This window comes from Acartia tonsa, chromosome 7 (assembly GCF_053477335.1).
Source record: "Acartia tonsa isolate MP-2025a chromosome 7, ASM5347733v1, whole genome shotgun sequence".
In the NCBI taxonomy this organism is placed as follows: domain Eukaryota; kingdom Metazoa; phylum Arthropoda; class Copepoda; order Calanoida; family Acartiidae; genus Acartia; species Acartia tonsa.
Window position 1 is genome coordinate 3,802,946 of NC_137266.1, and position 18,376 is coordinate 3,821,321.

Below are 18,376 nucleotides of genomic sequence, written 5' to 3' on the forward strand. Positions count from 1 at the left end.
TAAATAGATAGATAGATAAATCCCATAGAGGCTAAAGGAGAACTTCTATCAACCAAAATAATGAAATATAATAATATATTCTTATTGTCAAGAGACAAAAAAAGGGTAATACATATTTTATTATCATTGGGTATTACATATAGGATAAGATAAAAAGAAAAGAGACATATTTTACAAAAAAAAATAACTTAAAAACTAAACAGAGCAGTAAGGTTTAATAAAGTAAGAATATAAAAATCATTATCTACTCTTTTCGACTTTAGCTTTTTAAACTAGAATCTAAAGTAATTTTGCATTTAATTTATGACTCCATAGACGTCCAAGGGTGGGCTAAAGGGGTGAATACCCCTCTCAAACATTGAAACTCCTCTTTTTACCCCTCCCTCAAGAAAATAATACATTAGATTACCCCTATCAAATCTTTGAAACCCCTAATTTTACCCTTTTCAAAATAAAAAAGCTTGGACGTCCCTGTATGATTATACAGAATTTATTAACCCTTCCTTGAGAAATGTATGTAGAATTATTCAATTATTATTGTATTGCATTTTACCTCCCCTGGGAGTTAGGATTGTAACCAATCTTTATTAGTAGAGTAGAGACATATACAGATATTAAATATATTAGTATTAGATGTATAACCCTAATAATTACACGGCCCAAGATGTTGGGACATTTTTTGTATGCTAACATATTGCTTTTTGCTCTTTTGTAGCGATTTGACTTTGATTAAATTTCCTGCACTATTGACTAATATTCAAAGTTGGCACAGGGTCCCCACTTTGTGGGTAGAATTACATATAGCTCGTTCCTCATCTATTCTTTTACTTTATTATACAGATAGTAATAGATTAAACATAGAGATGTACATTTGTAAGGCAGTTATATCATGCTAATAACATCAATTAAAAGATTTAAAAAAGGTATATGGTATATAATTTAAGTCTACCGTTTATATATAACATGTTTTTTTTTAATTTATGTATTGTTATTCTAAGAAAAACAGCAATTTATCCTCGAATTGCCCATTATAACAATGTTATTACATGTCTCTTTCACTTTTACAAAACCTCTAATTAAGAATTATATAATATATAGCTTGTTGAATTTGATTCTCAATTGGTTTGACAAAGCCTAATAATAAATGATGGATAAATTGCACGTTAAAAGAGTAAGAGGATCAAATATTTATAGAAAATTCTATCAATTTTATTTTTAGCTTTTGCAATTTCGCTAAATTGCTTAATTGTACATATTAATATCAATTAACTCCCCCATCTAATTTAAATTAGATAAATGAGTATAAGGTTTATATTTCATTAGATTGCCTCTTATAGTATTAAATATTTATTTATAAGTCATTTTCAGTCTGTAGTGTTTATATTTAGATTTATTTTAGAAAAATTGATAATGAAATAGATGAAAGTAATAATGGGGGATAAAACAACCCTTATATATATAATTATATCCTTATTTATAATTAACAATCTGTGTGTGCCAAAATATATTCTAAACCACTGAACCAATATGGCTTTAAAAGGTCCATTGAAGTTGCATAACTATTTTAGGAGAGTGTACTACCTACCTCCCATGAGAAATCTCACCTAAAAAAATGACCCACTCCCATTTTTTCTTTCATCTTTAAAATTAAAATTAATAGTTGAGGGTCGCCACTTCCCCCCAAACCTTCCTCCAAGTTGTCTTGGATGTCTCTAGGGCCGTAACTGAAAGAATTTAAATAAAGAAAAAACTAAAGTTATGCATAGTTAGGTATATTGGTTGAAAGCAAATGTAATGTAAATATAAAGATTAATTTATAGATGGATAGATACTATGGTGAAGTGTTTTTACTTTGTATAAAATAAAGATTGATACAGTATTTAGTGTAGATAGATACAAAGTTGAAAGCAATCTTAGTTTACATTATTTAAAGCTAAGTTCATAACATAGAAATAGCTTCCCTTCAATAGTGTGTATACCAAACAAAAAATATATTTGGACGTTTTAACTAATACTTTTCTTTGATTTTAGTTACTTATTCTTAATTGAAGTTTTTATTTGCTATTCTTATTTCTCAAACCAATTAAAGTTTTAAGGAAATACTAAAAAAATAGATTTAATATAGATGTATAATATATAGATAACCAACTGAGGGTCAGCACAAGGTCATTGGGTTAGGAAAATTAGGTTATTTAAGCCCTAACCTCTCTAGTGTTTTACTCTAATACTAAAAAGAAAAGTTTGTCTGTTAAAAAGTATGAACACCTCTCCCATTCTTGATGTTGCATCTTGCACCAGTGTAATCTTTCATGGCTATTTCTACCAGATTTTATTCTAATTCAAAATAAACTTGAAATATTTTTTACCATTTTTAATTTGCCTCATTTAATAAAAGGAAATTCGAATTTTTGGATTTTGATATTCTGAATTTAACAACTGAAAAATTTGGGTTATAAACAAATGAAGGTGGAGATTCCAGAGAACTGTAATTTGATTTTAAAAACTTAAAATTTTTTGTAATTTTTATAAATTGGTGCATCTTACATTGGATATCTATCTCACTTGTATAATAAAGTTGCTATAACACAATGCAGATATGTTAAACCTGCAATCTTATTTGTTAGGGCTCAGCAGCTGTAGCTGCGTTTAGATTTTTGGTCAACCTGCAGCTGCCGCCTTTTACAATTTTTAATGTTTGCCACAAGATTTTAATTTTAATTCTGTTCAGAAATATTTAAACAGAAAGCAGTTATTTACATCGTGCTGCCCATAACATTTTAACATATGATCCAACAACCTAGGATAACGAATAGAAGTCCAAACACATATAGGTTACAGACTACAAACTTTTTGATTACAAGACCTTTGGCTGGAAGTTTTAACTGTGCATTGTAAGGAGTTGCGCCTGTTTTGGGCCATGGCATTCCACCTAATCTAACTATTGATGTCGCCCATATGACATATTAGCAGTAAAAACCATGGTTTATATATGTCACATAAGTAAGCAGTCTATAATTCTGCCTATAGAATATGACAGCTGCCAAGCCTTGGTATATATCCTCACTTTTCCCGGCTTGAATTATTTATTTCACACTGTCAAATCTTCTGGGTTAAATGGGATAAATAAACCTTTTACTTCTCATACATTGCAGCAAAAACTTAATATTAATATTGATTCAAGGGTTTAAATTATAAGAATAGTTATTCTTCAGATAGTATAGACATATTTCCACGGCGAACATATTTCTGAGCGAACAAATCTGATAATTTTTTATTTAATTTCCATTGAAGTTCGTCTATTATACGAGATTGTACATGATTTTTCAACAGGGAAACAATGCGATTTTGATATTAATTGGATTCGAAGCTATATACTAAAAAGTTATAATTCAATTGAAATAAGATACGGATAGTTAAAAAATACTTTTTTTACTAAATTAAAGGCACTCAAGGTTTAAAATAATTTTTTTGTAATTTTTTAGATAATTGGTTATTCATTTCATATAATTATTTAATTCAATTATTTTTCAAGGTTCAAAACAGCTTAAAAATTCTTTTAATCTAAATTTAAAAGTAAAAGAATTCAGTGGGCTAGAGCTGTATGAATCTTTCCCTACAAGGGTTACCCCCTGCCACAATTTACAATGGGTCTTTCAATATTTGCTTATAATTATGATTAAAAATTATAAGTCCTTTTTATGTAACTCCAGTCTATAAATTACCACTTAAAAGAATCAAAAAAGCTTTTAAAAAAAAATTCAGACCTTTGGTAAAATGTGTTCTGGCCTATCATTGTAATTTTTTATTAGGCACTATATACTGCTATATTCACAAGAAAAAATATTTGACACCTAAATGCATAAAATAGAAATCCTGTTACTTTAGAATATTACCTGATTAGTTTGTCTTTTCTGTCTGTCTTTTGTAGTAGTATTTTCTCCTTTGGATTGGTCCTGTTCCAGAATTTTAGTTCGCATTTCTCCCAATAGGCTTCGCAATGACTGAAATATATATTTGTTAAATTGTTACATCATTTAAATTCCTGTTCTATCATATCCTTTTTAAACTTTGTTTGTCAGTTAGGTTAGTCACTTTGTCTCTCTTTTATCTCTTTTATCTTTTGTTTGTTAGTCTTTTATTATCTAGTTTAATTGTCGGTTTTAATTTAGTCGGTCTCTCTTTTTTCTCTGTTTCTTATTGTTTATTATGTTTATTTATCTATTACTTCTTAAATATTTCTCTATAAATATCCAGTTAAATTTCTGTATGTTTTTCTGTCTGTCAATTTGGAACCCGGTATTAGTGTCGGACTGATTATGACGTAACAAAAAAAATTAGCCAATGAGAGGCTACTATGAATTTTACCATTGGTCAATAATGTCCTCTCATTGGCTAATTTTTTTTATTACGTCATAATCAGTCCGACACTAATACCGGGTTCGTCAATTTGTTATTCTAACAAATTCACGTGTCTGAATTTCAGATTTTTAATTTGTAGTTTGATATCATTCAGCAGTTTGTCTATCAATTTGTTACTTTTTTTCTACTTGGTTACCAATTAGTTCTGTGTTTCTATTTAATACAGAAAGGTATGGGACATTGTACTGTAAAACAAAATAGTACCCAATCTTATTCGTTGCCTCCACAACTTTAATTAAAATTTGATGGGTTGGTTTCAAATAAGAACTGTACATTTTTCACACAATAATTTCAATTTACAAAAAGGGAAACCTTGTTTATCTCCATATTGAATGTATATCATGTTATCATCCATTGTCTTATCCCTTTATATCCCTAAATAAAAACATACCTTTATTTCTTTGGCAGCTGACTCCTTAGCTCTGATGAGGAGGGCCACATCTTGTTTAAGAATATTCACATCCTCCTGCAAATATTTCACTTGTTGTCCATGCAGGATTAACAACTTCTGCTCCAGCTCTGCCATGCCGCCCCCAGCAGGTGGGGCAGACTCTCCCCCATTAATAATGTCTTTAGGGGAATCTTCACTATTATAGGAAGGGAGAGGAGGAGGAGCAATTGGCTCCGCCCCTTGTTGTGTATATTGTTCTTGGTCGAAGATATTTTGTACTTTTGTTGGTGTTTGTTGTTCTTGTTGCTGTGTTGAGGTGGAGAGATACTCAGATAATACAAGAGGCCTGAAATAGAAAACAATATGATTAGTTTTTAAACATATATCCTTATAATTAACAGAAACGATAGACCCTTAAGTGTCCCAGCTCTATTACTTTAAACCATTTAAATACAAAAACATTATGAAAACTGTAAATGGAGAAAGTCGCTCACTAAGACGTCATAAAAATGAAGGAGATGATAGGAGAAGTGCTAAAGAAACCCCCTGAAAAAGAGTTGGATAATCACTCATTCTTATGACGTAACATGTCTTTTTTTGAGCGAATTTCTCCATTTACTAAAAAGTTATTAAAAGTCAAATTTCATGAACCTAGTAATAGTGTCTATCTTTTTATTTTTGTGACGTAACAAAAATCCATCTCTTTTTTAGGGGATTCCTTTACCACCTCCCCTCTCATCCTTCGATTTTTGTTACGTCACAAAGATAAAAAAACTAGACACTATTAGTAGGTTCAATTTTATTGGGTTTAAGGACGGCACCCATGTTTAGGATCATATACATGATGGGGACTGTAAAAATGATTAAAATAGTTGCAACTGTGTTGACTTTTTATGTTAACAGACCTATGAACAACAGTTAAACAAATCTTTGGAAGCAGGATCTTAATAATCAAAAAGGAAAGAACATACCAATACTTAATTTTTTAAAGCTATCAAATTTTTAACTTGTAAGGTTAATTTTCTTAGTTTAAAGAAAATATATCACATATTTTTTTGATACTTTAGCTTTATATAAAAGAAAATATAAAAAAAAATAGATAGAAAGATATAATGTAATTTCTTGTTTTAGATCAAAGTTAGTAAAGTTCTGTGGCCTGGAATCAAAATAAATACAATTTCAGTTACTTTTCAGGGAGCTAAAGGATATTTTTATTTTAGGGAAGATTTTTTGTTTGGGGGGGGGGGGAATTATGGGGTTCTTAGTTCCCAAGAAAATTTTTTCATAAACTTTTAAAAGCTGACACATGTAGGTTGGGTTATGCTTTGTATCCTTTGCATTGAACGAAAGGATATGTTTATACAAAAGGTTTTTTGTTGGGTGTGGGGGAAGGGGTGTAAGTAACCCTTATTTCCCAAGAAAATTTTCCATTAAACTTTAAAAAGCTGTTACAAGTTGATTGGCCTTTGCATGGAACTAAAGGTTATTTGTATAGATAGAGTATTTTTTTGGATTCACAATTTTCCAACAATTTGGCAAAACTTTTGAAAGCTGATACAAGTTGGTTTAGTTATGTTTATCCTTCGCTCTTACAGATGCTCCTAGAGACAAGGGGCACGGCCCAAAGGAATCAAAATAAATACTATTTTAGTTACTCTGCCAAGGAATTAAGGTATATTTGAGTATAAAAGGATTTTTTGGTGGGGAGGAGGGCTCAGAAACCCCCCCTTCCCAAGATAAATTTTCCAAATTAAAAGCTCAAACAAATTGGTTGGCTTATATTTTTTTACATTCGGCCTCAAAGATGCTCAACAGGCGCAACCAAACCTAAACTGTATTACCTTTTACATTATAATATTAGAAAATCAAAATAGTAATAATTATCCTTTAGATTCCATGAAATGGACTTATGTTAGACTAGATTTAATCTTTTTATCTTGGATTATATATTAACCAATTGCTTTATATGTTTTAAAATTTACATTAAATAAATTACTAAGATAATCATAGTAATCATAATAATTATGTAGGTTACAATTAGTGGTTGCAACGTTTGGACACTCAGCAAACTAAACAATCAAAATCCAATAAAAGTCTCCAAAGGCGTTAAGCAAACCAATAAGAAATGAAAATCTTTTGGTACTAGAGTAATAAACATCCCAATATCCCCTCCCTAACTGAAAATTTTACAAACAAAATTATTCTGTATTTTTTTTCTATATATCTATCTCGCCACCATTCATGTCAAATTTGTAAAGTCTGAACTTTTGCTGTCTTGAAGAACAAAGTTTTTGCATTGATTGGACAAAATGGAAGATTGATATCAAACTAACAACCAACTAAACTATCTATCTATCTGCCTATCCATACAACTTTTGTTAACTATCTATCTATCTGGGTTTCCAATCAAATTGTACAAATCCATCGAAATATGAAGACCTACTCCACATAAATAGCTTAAAACCACTACAGTAAAAAAGAGTAGAGATCAATTTGGTCAGCGGTTACCGAGATTTTAAGTTCCAGACAGACATACAGACATACATTGTTCTACTTTGTTTTTATTTATAAGTATCTAAAGAAGACTAAAACTATCCAATCATATAAACTCTCTATCTATCTATCAGTCCATCATTTTAATACAAACTGTCTATCCATCTATAAGTACATCCAAGGATGACAAAATCTTAAACTATTTGTATGTATTTAATGTTAAAATCTATCCATCTATCAGTCAGTCCATCATTTTAATACAGACTGTCTATCCATCTATTTATACACCCAAGGATGACTAAATCTTAATCTATCTTTCCATTAGTCTTCCTTCTGATACAAACTAATCCATCAAGTCTATCAACAGATCTATCTATCTTCCTGCCCATCAAACAATTAGCAAACTATCCATCTATAAATCTTTCTGAAACTAGACAAAAGTTATTGATGAAAATGAATTTATTATTACTTGGAGCTTACACCAGATTATCACGAACTCTTGTTAAACTCATAAAGTTAAAATTGTAGCTGGCATAATTAACAATCCACCCCCTTTACCCCATCCCCTCACCTCCTAATGGATGAACAAACTGACCAATAATATATGTCAATGTTAGCTACCTAAATTGACGACAACTTATCCCCTGTCATAATATCCATGTATATTCTATATCCATTTAATGAAAAACTTTTGTTTCAAGTACTTTTAGAGGAAGTTAGAAATAAATATTTTAGGTAGAAAAAGGGTTTTCACATAAAGATATATTATTTTTTACTGAATATTTTAAGATTTGCTTGAGTACCATAATGTCATATTCAGTGATTTATTGACACAATTTCCCTGTATTTACTTTTAAAATTCTTAATTTAATCTAAATATTAACTATATTATTGTATTAGATGTTAACAAACTTGTAAATGCATAAATCTTTCAAAACAAAAGTTTGAAACAGAGAGAAAGTATTTAGAGAAGATTTATTTGGTAAGAATGAGAACATAAACTTTGGTGAAGTATTTGGTTTAGGGCTTTGCCTCGGATTGTCTGCTTCTAAGAGAGGGGATATATGTTGGTTATAGAGGCTTCATAGTAATGGAAAATAAAGAAAATATAAAAATTAGGATTGAAAAGTGTTAAAAAAGCTATTTTAATAGTCTCTAGAATCCCAAAAGGTTCTGTACATTTACGTTGAAAAAATGAACACAATCTCCTGAAGGAGAGTTTATTATTTATCCTTACTTAGGTAAGTTTAGGGGCGCAGCTTTTAATAAAAGTAACGTTTTGAAATATATGGATGAGGAAAGAAATACAAAAATTATTAGATGTATATAGATAGACGGTTATTTGTGGATACTCAAAGCAGATTTTATATAGACAGACAAAACAATTAGTTTTAAATGGAAAATAGAGAATATCAATAATACAAAGTAGAACGATGTCTGTCTGTCAGTTTGTTCGTTTGTAACAAAGGATCTCGCTAACCGCTTAACCGATCTATTTCTCCTTAACAGGGTAGCTTCTCATAGATCCCGGGAAGGTTTATAACTATTTTGGGGGTGGATACCACCACCTTCCCAAGAAAAATCGTCCCTAGAAAAAAACTACCCCCGCCAAAAAAAAAATTACTTTATCTTTTAAGATCTAAAATTGGGTTATCAAATTCAACTCCCCCCTCCTCAAGTGCCCCTATATTCCACTAGGGGCGTAGCCGCTAGTAGATTACATTAGGTTAATACTTATAGTCTTATTTTTAGTAGCAAAGCTACATTGTTTATAACTTTTACTTCTTTCCCTACAACTATAAGATAAGAACTGCACTGCGCTTTTTAAGATAAAGACCTGAAAATCCTAATGCAAATAAGCAGCTTAGGTTTGTATTCAATTATGAACAGTCTAAATTAAAATCTATTGTTAAAACAAAAGTTTAGATGCAAATGTAAATTATGATCAGTCTAATTTAAAATCTATTGTTAAAACAAAAGTTTAGAAACAAATGTAAATTATGATCAGTCTATATTAAATCTATTGTTAAAACAAAAGTTTAGATGCAAATGTAAATTGTTCTATTGATATTTCCTGTCTCTAACAGTGGCCACAAATATTTGTTTACAAAATAAAATTAATTTTTCTAGTAACTCAACTTTTGTAAATAGCATTAAAGCAACAAAACATCCATAACGGCGAAGCACAAAATGAAAGCCTCTAAGTTTTTAAGCCATTTTATCTTTATAGACATATGTCCCCTCACCCCCTTTATCAGCACTTTGACTATGCCAAAGTATTTGAATTTTATGAAAGCGACGATACAATAAATAAGTCAAAATAAAAACCAACATGTACTCAAGTAATGTTGCTACAATTCTATGACTTTACCGAACTGTAACAAATATCATTTTTAAAGTTTTAAATTCTTTTGACTTTTCTAAATTAACGAACGGATATATTCCAGTTGTATAAAATATAATTATCCTAAAAGTTCTAAAATCTGCTTTTAACAGCTTATCACCATAATACTCTTATCATTTTTATAATTTTTGAAAATTAAAGAAAAATCCCCCCAAATTAAGGACAGATTAGTCTAAATAAATTTGTCTATTTGTATTTATCAAGGAGGAAGGGAACATTCTACCCCAAAGTTTTATAAAAAACATTTGCCCTAAAAAACTTTGGATACTTTTATTGAATTTTAACTGTTTAGTCTACACTTTTCAACTAATAATTTCAATTCTCTGCAGGGGATATCTTGTTTATCAATATTGGGGGTCTATATCAATTCATCATCCATAGTCTTATCCTTAAGATCCCTGGTATTTATAATAGCCTTATAGGGGAAACAAGATTTATATGGTGTGTTCGTTTAAAAACAACAATATTTCGTTTTAGCTGAAATAAATGTATAACAATTTTAAGGATTTAAGAAGACCTCTAGATGCTTAGCAATTCTTTCAGGGTGATTAAACAAGGATAATAATATCAAAAAAGTAGCGAAGACTTTAAAATATCTAGGATGAACACATGGACAAAGTAACTTATAGAGTATATGTTCAGTTGTCATACAGAAGAAAAGGAATGAAAGAAAATCTGCTGTAGTTTAAATAATATTATGAAAACATTATAAAGATTTTTATAGCATTAAATATAAATTATATACTGAATGCTAATTGGTACAGGGAATCTTCACTGAAAATTTTATCTGTTTTTACTTAATTAGCAGGAGAGAAAATCACATTTCCTATAATATACTGGCGGATAACGAGCAGACGAAGAGAATTCTACAGTATCTTTGCAACTAAAAAGGAAAATTAGTGATATAACTTTTTCCTTTTTTGGTTGTTTTATAATCTCACTGTGAAAGATTTATATTAAACTGATTGGAATGCTCTCAATTCTAAATACTCTGTCTAGACTAGCCAAATCTATCTATCTGTCTGTCTATTTGTTTATCTATCTATCAATCTTTAGTTTTACCTATATATATATTTAGTATTGTCCATCTATTATTGTTTATCTATACTATTCATAAAAATATTTGATAATATTAGATTTAAAATAGATAGCTATAGTCGTTTTATGATAGATAGATATGCCTAACTAATTATAGAACCTAATATAGATAATCTTATAATATGATTATGATATTTTATACAAAATGTAAAAAACATCTCAATAAATAATTCAAATTAATCAGTTATGGAAGAAGAAATACCTTAGCCAAAAACAAGCTAAACCCATTATGCACAGTTTTGACTTCCAAAAATAAAAAATCCTTACCTTATACTAATAAGAAGAGATAATAGATAAACAGAGGGATAGAAGAATGATAAATTGTGATATTGTAGGACACTTGCCATACATAGATAGATAGATATCCTTACCTTATACTAATAAGAAGAGATAATATAGATAAACAGAGGGATAGAAGAATGATAAATTGTGATATTGTAGGACACTTGCCATACATAGATAGATAGATATCCTTACCTTATACTAATAAGAAGAGATAATATAGATAAACAGAGGGATAGAAGAATGATAAATTGTGATATTGTAGGACACTTGCCATACATAGATAGATAGATATCCTTACCTTATACTAATAAGAAGAGATAATATAGATAAACAGAGGGATAGAAGAATGATAAATTGTGATATTGTAGGACACTTGCCATACATAGATAGATAGATATCCTTACCTTATACTAATAAGAAGAGATAATATAGATAAACAGAGGGATAGAAGAATGATAAATTGTGATATTGTAGGACACCTGCCATACATAGATAGATAGATATCCCTACCTTATACTAATAAAAAGAGATAATATAGATAAACAGAGGGATAGAAGAATGATAAATTGTGATATTGTAGGACACCTGCCATACATAGATAGATAGATATCCCTACCTTATACTAATAAAAAGAGATAATATAGATAAACAGAGGGATAGAAGAATGATAAATTGTGATATTGTAGGACACCTGCCATACATAGATAGATAGATATCCCTAGTCCTACCTTATACTAATAAAAAGAGATAATATAGATAAACAGAGGGATAGAAGAATGATAAATTGTGATATTGTAGGACACCTGCCATACATAGATAGATAGATATACTAACCTTATACTAATAAGAAGAGATAATATAGATAAACAGAGGGATAGAAGAATGATAAATTGTGTTATTGTAGGACACTTGCCATACATAGATAGATAGATATCCTTACCTTATACTAATAAGAAGAGATAATATAGATAAACAGAGGGATAGAAGAATGATAAATTGTGATATTGTAGGACACTTGCCATACATAGATAGATAGATATACTAACCTTATACTAATAAGAAGAGATAATATAGATAAACAGAGGGATAGAAGAATGATAAATTGTGATATTGTAGGACACTTGCCATACATAGATAGATAGATATACTAACCTTATACTAATAAGAAGAGATAATATAGATAAACAGAGGGATAGAAGAATGATAAATTGTGATATTGTAGGACACTTGCCATACATAGATAGATAGATATACTAACCTTATACTAATAAGAAGAGATAATATAGATAAACAGAGGGATAGAAGAATGATAAATTGTGATATTGTTGGACACCTGCCACATAGCATGCTTCTTAATTTCTCTGGAGGCTTCTGTTCACATTTTGAATGTTTCATTAAACTTGATTCTTATATCAAGAATAATGATTGTAAACACAAACGGCGAGAACATCGATTCATCATGGAATTTTACACTATTATGGGATGAAAAAAGGAATAGCATGCCTTTCTAATTTCAATTTTAAAGGGGGGGTTGAGACATTAACTCATTAAGTTAAAACACAATTTTTCTAATAGTATAATATTCCTTCCAGTTAATGGGGCATTGTGATTTCTGGAACGATTATGCACACTCATAGGTTTTGAGCAAATTGTGAAGTTAGTGTATATGCCATTTTTAACCTGAAAAAATGAAACAAAAAATATGTAGTCAATACAAAACATATTATATTGGTTTCACTATACTTTTTTCTATTGGCCTTTAACATTCATTTTTCTTTCATTAAAATGTTATAAGAAAAAGTGTAAACACAAAACAAAAAAAATCTACTTATTTATTTACAAAACAATGCTATTAAAAATACCTCTTCTCAACTAAATCCTTATTAAAATCTTCATTATTTTTTCCTTTTTATTTTTAAAAAAATCCTAAGATTAAGAATTATTTGTCAATCTTGGTTAATTTTGTCCAAAATTTTATTTGGTTCCTCAAATATTTTTTTAGAATTGCTCAGCTTAAAATAAACAAAGTCTTTCTTATTGACGTGGGTCCTAGTAGAATGTGTAAGTGTTTTTTTTCTAGTTTGATATCTTTCTTTTTAAATATTTTTATTTTATTTGAATATATTTTGAAGCCACAAGAGCGTATTGGCAAAGTCACTTAAAAAGCAATGAGGAAAGTCATATTAGCAAAGAAAACGGTTATATTTTGCTACTTTGTAAAACATAATTTTTGCAATATTGAGGAATAATGATAAAAGAAAATCTTGTACAAAGGAATTCTTTTCATATTAAATCAAAATTTTGAAAAAAAAGTTGCATTTTTCTGACATTGGTATTCTTGCTATTTTTTTTATGTTTCTTAAATGCTGCAAAAAAAGGGTAATTTGGTCAGATTAAAAATTCATATCATGAAAGCCATATACACTTTTTGCAGTGTTTGTAATAAACAAAAAACGTTTAAAATATTAACTTTAACTTTATTAGATAGATCAGAGAGGGAAGGGGAGTGTAAATTACACTGGTACCCATTGTTTTACATAAACATTAAACACATGCATAATCACAATCGTATTCGTTGGCTTAAAAACTGTAAGAATTCTTACCAACTTATGATTCTAAATTACAGAAGTTGTAATATAGTTTATTCTCATCGGGGATGTACATCTATTTATCTACTATTGTCTTATCCCTCAGACCCAAATATAGTTGAATGAATCTTTCTACTGTTTTGTTTGAACAACCCTTTTGTGGTTGATCTCTTTTCCACGATATTGAAAATGATACAAGGTTTTTTCCTAACATCAAATATTGTTAGGGCAAACATAATTTTCCGCAAATTTTCTAGTAATATTACTAATGCATATGATAAATTATAAATAACAGATACACACCAAGGTCTTTCTTCAAAAAGTGCATGATCAAGCAATAAAACACCATACAGACAACCAACTCTAAGATTTCCGGGGATAAGATAATATAGAAAAAAATTTTTTACACCCAATTTTAAGTATCTGTTACATTGCAGTCTAAAAGCCACCATTAGAAATTAATATAAGTGATCAACTACAAAAACTATTTTTCAAGTCATCAATCTTGTCTAAAAGCCCATGTAAAAAAGTCTCGCCTATTTACTTCTACTATAACTTACAGTACATTTTAAACATTTATAAAATTACAAAGTAGACTAAAAACCATAATATGTTTAATGAATTTTCCTTGTTTGTGTGAAAGTCTTTTTTCGGTGAAAGATTTTGGTTCTGATTTCTGCCGCCGGGAGTCTGTGCTTCGTTTCCACCCATCTGTAACAAAATCTATTAAAAAAATCATACAATCGCTGTTCATACTAAATAAAGGTTAGATTCCTTCCATTTTCTTGTATATTTTTACTTTAGGGTTGGATGAGGGGAGGAATGCCTCCCTTATCATTGAATTAACTAAAATTAGGGCGGGGAGGTGGGAAAGATTAATTTTTTTTTAAAGTTATACTATCATGCATTATTTTATATAGTTTTCTTATTTCTAATAATTCTTAGTTGAAATAATTTTTCTTGATAGAAAGATTAAGTGAAGGTTCCCCTCAAATTGCCTAGTGGCGAGTAAAGCAACACCCTCTCCGTTATTTTGAAATAAATTTTAAAAGATGTTGTTGGGTTCTTTGCTTTTGTTAGTGTTTAAACACGGTTTGTGTTATATTTTACTTCAGCAAGAATTAATAAAATGGAAAAAACCACCTACAACTAATTACGTTTAATTATTTTTCACATCAATAAAAGTTAGAACGGTTTCTTTGCTTGCTCGGAACTTGCTTGCTCGAAATATTGAAATAGATAGATAAATAGAAAGCAAATTTTTGAGGCATATTTGCTAAATGTATTTTATATCAATCAGAAACAATTTATTTTTGTCACACTTCTATTTACAGTTTGTCTCTGTATAATAGAGTTGTTAGTAAAAAAAAACAAATCAAATTTAATTTTGTTTTAATTTGTTTACTATTCTTTAGTCATTGGTCTGTAAATCTGTCATATTTGTTTATAATTATTTCGATATGTATATATGCCTACTAACTGCGCCCATAGCATCTAGGTGCTCTGAATTTTAAGGATATGAAAAGCAGAAAAAAAGCCTTATATATTTGAGTAAAAACAGCCTAAAACCATTACAGAATCCAACCATACCTAATAGGCTAATTATCTATCTATAGATAACTAATAAATTGTCTAAACTTAATATCTATCTATCCAACTATCTAGATATTCATCTATTTATCTATATATTTGACTAACTCTCTATGTTATTATCTCAATTATCTAAAATATGCAAGTTTGAAATCATGTAATAAAATGATCCTTTAAACTTACATTCATTTAATATTTAAATGATAAATTTTCAATTTTTAAACAATGGCGACCCTGACCCAAGCATATGTATTTGAAAGGCTAGGGAAAGACAGAAAAAGCCTAAAAGCATCCTAACATAGCGTAAAACCACCTCGGAAAATGTCTAAAGATACCTTTAAATGGATATCTCTTTTGGTTAAATTGTAATTGAAATCCTAAACTAAAAAACAAAAAAACCTTACTTGTTTAAAGAATAGGATTTAGCATATCAGAAAACTAAATTCTAAATATAAAGCTTATATCCACTCAATAAAACAGATTATATTCATGTAAGTGAAAAAATTATGTTTTTTAAGATCTATTCATAACTTGAATTACTTTTAAAGAATTTTGATTGGTTGGATCAAACTGTTCAACCAATAATTTTAATCTACATAAGGGGTTATCTTGTTTATCATCATTGGGGATGTACATTAATTTATCGTTCATTGTCTTATTCCTAAGATATCTGCATTTAGGTATACTTACGGCTTCAGCGGTTACCGAAATCTTAAGCTTCAGACGAACGGACGGACAGTAAAATCATACTTTGTATAATAGATATAATATGCTGCTCTTTCAATGGATATTAGTTAATTATCATTTTATAATTTATATAAATTTATGCTCATAAAAATTTTATAGTTACAGACAGACAGACATTATATTTCTTAAAATAAAAGAATATAATATTGTAATAATGATAGTGTAAAGAGGTGTATTATGAACCGCTTATGCTAAAAATCCTATACAGGAAATTAAAATTCGCTTCTTGGGTTCGGGTTTTTAAAACAGGGATTCATGTTTCCACTCAAAATGTCTATCGAACAATGAACCCCTTGTCTTGTTTCTAAAATAAATTGAAAATGATAAAGGACCTTTTATTGGGGACCTAAACCTTGGAGGCCTATACTAGTGGTGACATACCCCTGTCTTCAACATAACCTAACCTGACCTTAAGTAAAACACAAACACACGAACACACAAACTACACAACCCCTTTAGTTTCCTTTTATTTTAAAATTATGAGGGGAAGGGGGAGTTGTTTTATATTGCAGTTATTTTAACACTTTAACTTTAAAAAGAAAAGAAAAAAAATATTATTTAAAGCCTCGTATCATAGACTAATATACACATATTTTGGAGATATTTTCTCGCCCTATTCTTGTACAGTTTTATTTAAAACAACAAAATTTCTTTTAAAAAATGTTTGTCAGCCTTTTAATTCTCCTAATATGATATGGAAATGTTAAACATTCTCCTTAACAAATTGTCTCTTTTTTTATATCTATCCCATTTTCTTTAAGTCTGTCTGTTAATCTGTCATAATCTAAAGGACAAAAACCTCATTCTTTTTAAAATTTCGTGATTTTTTGATGTTTTGCATATTTTTTCTATTTCTTTTCTTTGCTATAGATACTGAACATGTGTTCTAGAACTCATTTTTTTCCATTCAATGTTTTTTATATGCTCCACTACTTATGGATGTTGTATTCCTAGCTTAATATTCATGTTCTTAACTATATTGTGAAAACGTAAGGTATAGTCTAGAAAAAAGGAATAAATTATTTTATATAGCAGGAAATATTCTAAAAATATGCTGAAAATTTAATGTTTTTCTTTACAACCTCTTCCTTGAATACCTTTTAAAAATGGCACAGCAAATATTTTAGCAATAATAGGAAACTGAATTACTAAAAGCATGTCTGCTTTTTTTGTTAATTAATATGGCCATTGTCCCGTATATTGCACTGGTACCCAAAGTTTTATAAACACTTTTTCTCATTCGTTGACTTAAAGACTTTGATTATATTTGTTTAATCTTAATTGTTTGGCTTAATCTAGATAGGTATGTCTAAAATTTTAACATTTTATTTCTAAAAAGGGGTAATTTAATTCAAAATGTTTGGGGATGTATATCAAATTATCGTTTATTGGCTTTACCCATAAAATCCATGGTCCTTTGTTTTTATCTCAGCATGTCCTTATATCTAAATGTCTGTCTAGCAGTCAGTCAATCTATTATTCTTCTGTTTTTTAAGCTGTAAAACATTCGGAGGAATAAAATATTTTCAATAAAGCCATCCCTGTAACCATGTGGTAATGTTTCAATTTAATCAGAAGGCAAAAATTGTTTTTGGAACAAACAAACAAACTAAGAAACTTTTGTTCATACATAATAGAAAGATAAACATCTACAAGATCACCTTGACACAAACTTACCATAAGTTTGTCACAAACTAGAAGAGACAATGGATATAGAAAAGGGATAAATGGATACAAGGATTCATTATGAAAAGACAATGGATATATAAAATTATGGATACAAGGATACATAATAGAAAGATAAACATCTACAAGATCACCTTGACACAAACTTACCATAAGTTTGTCACAAACTAGGAGAGACAATGGATATATAAATAGGGATAAATGGACACATAATGGAAAGACAATGGATACAAGGATACATAATGGAAATATAAACATCTACAAGATCACCTTGACACAAACTTGCCATAAGTTTGTCACAAACTAGAAGGGACAATGGATGTATAAAAGGGATAAATGGATAAATAATGGAAATATAAACATCTATAAGATCACCTTGACATAAACTTACCATAAGTTTGTCACAAACTAGATGAGATAATGGATATATAAAACAGGGATAAATGGATAAATAATGGAAACACTATGTATATACAAAACAGGGATACATGGATCGCCTTGACACAAAATTAAAATATGTTTGACACAAACTAGAAGAGTCAATGGATGTATAAAAGGGATAAATGGATACATAATGAAAAGACAATGGATATATAAAATCATGGATGCAAGGACACATAATGGAAATATTAACATCTCTAAGATCACCTTGACACAAACTTACCATAAGTTTGA

General features: G+C 29.2%; 2 protein-coding genes across 2 annotated transcripts in view; both read right to left on the reverse strand.

The window, feature by feature from the left end:
- Nucleotides 1–18,376, reverse strand: part of LOC145324688 (very long chain fatty acid elongase AAEL008004-like) — a 199,798-nt gene that overhangs the window by 57,464 nt on the left and 123,958 nt on the right. The gene's annotated exons all lie outside the window — the stretch shown is intronic.
- Nucleotides 1–18,376, reverse strand: part of LOC145324105 (uncharacterized) — a 55,012-nt gene that overhangs the window by 26,004 nt on the left and 10,632 nt on the right. Inside the window, exons 2-6 of the mRNA XM_080166734.1 lie at nucleotides 14,306–14,389; nucleotides 12,424–12,461; nucleotides 11,495–11,569; nucleotides 4,811–5,156; nucleotides 3,894–4,001 (exon numbers count right to left, since the gene is read on the reverse strand). Coding sequence (XP_080022860.1) covers nucleotides 3,894–4,001; nucleotides 4,811–5,156; nucleotides 11,495–11,569; nucleotides 12,424–12,461; nucleotides 14,306–14,389 — 651 coding nt within the window. The remainder of the gene's footprint in view (nucleotides 1–3,893; nucleotides 4,002–4,810; nucleotides 5,157–11,494; nucleotides 11,570–12,423; nucleotides 12,462–14,305; nucleotides 14,390–18,376) is intronic.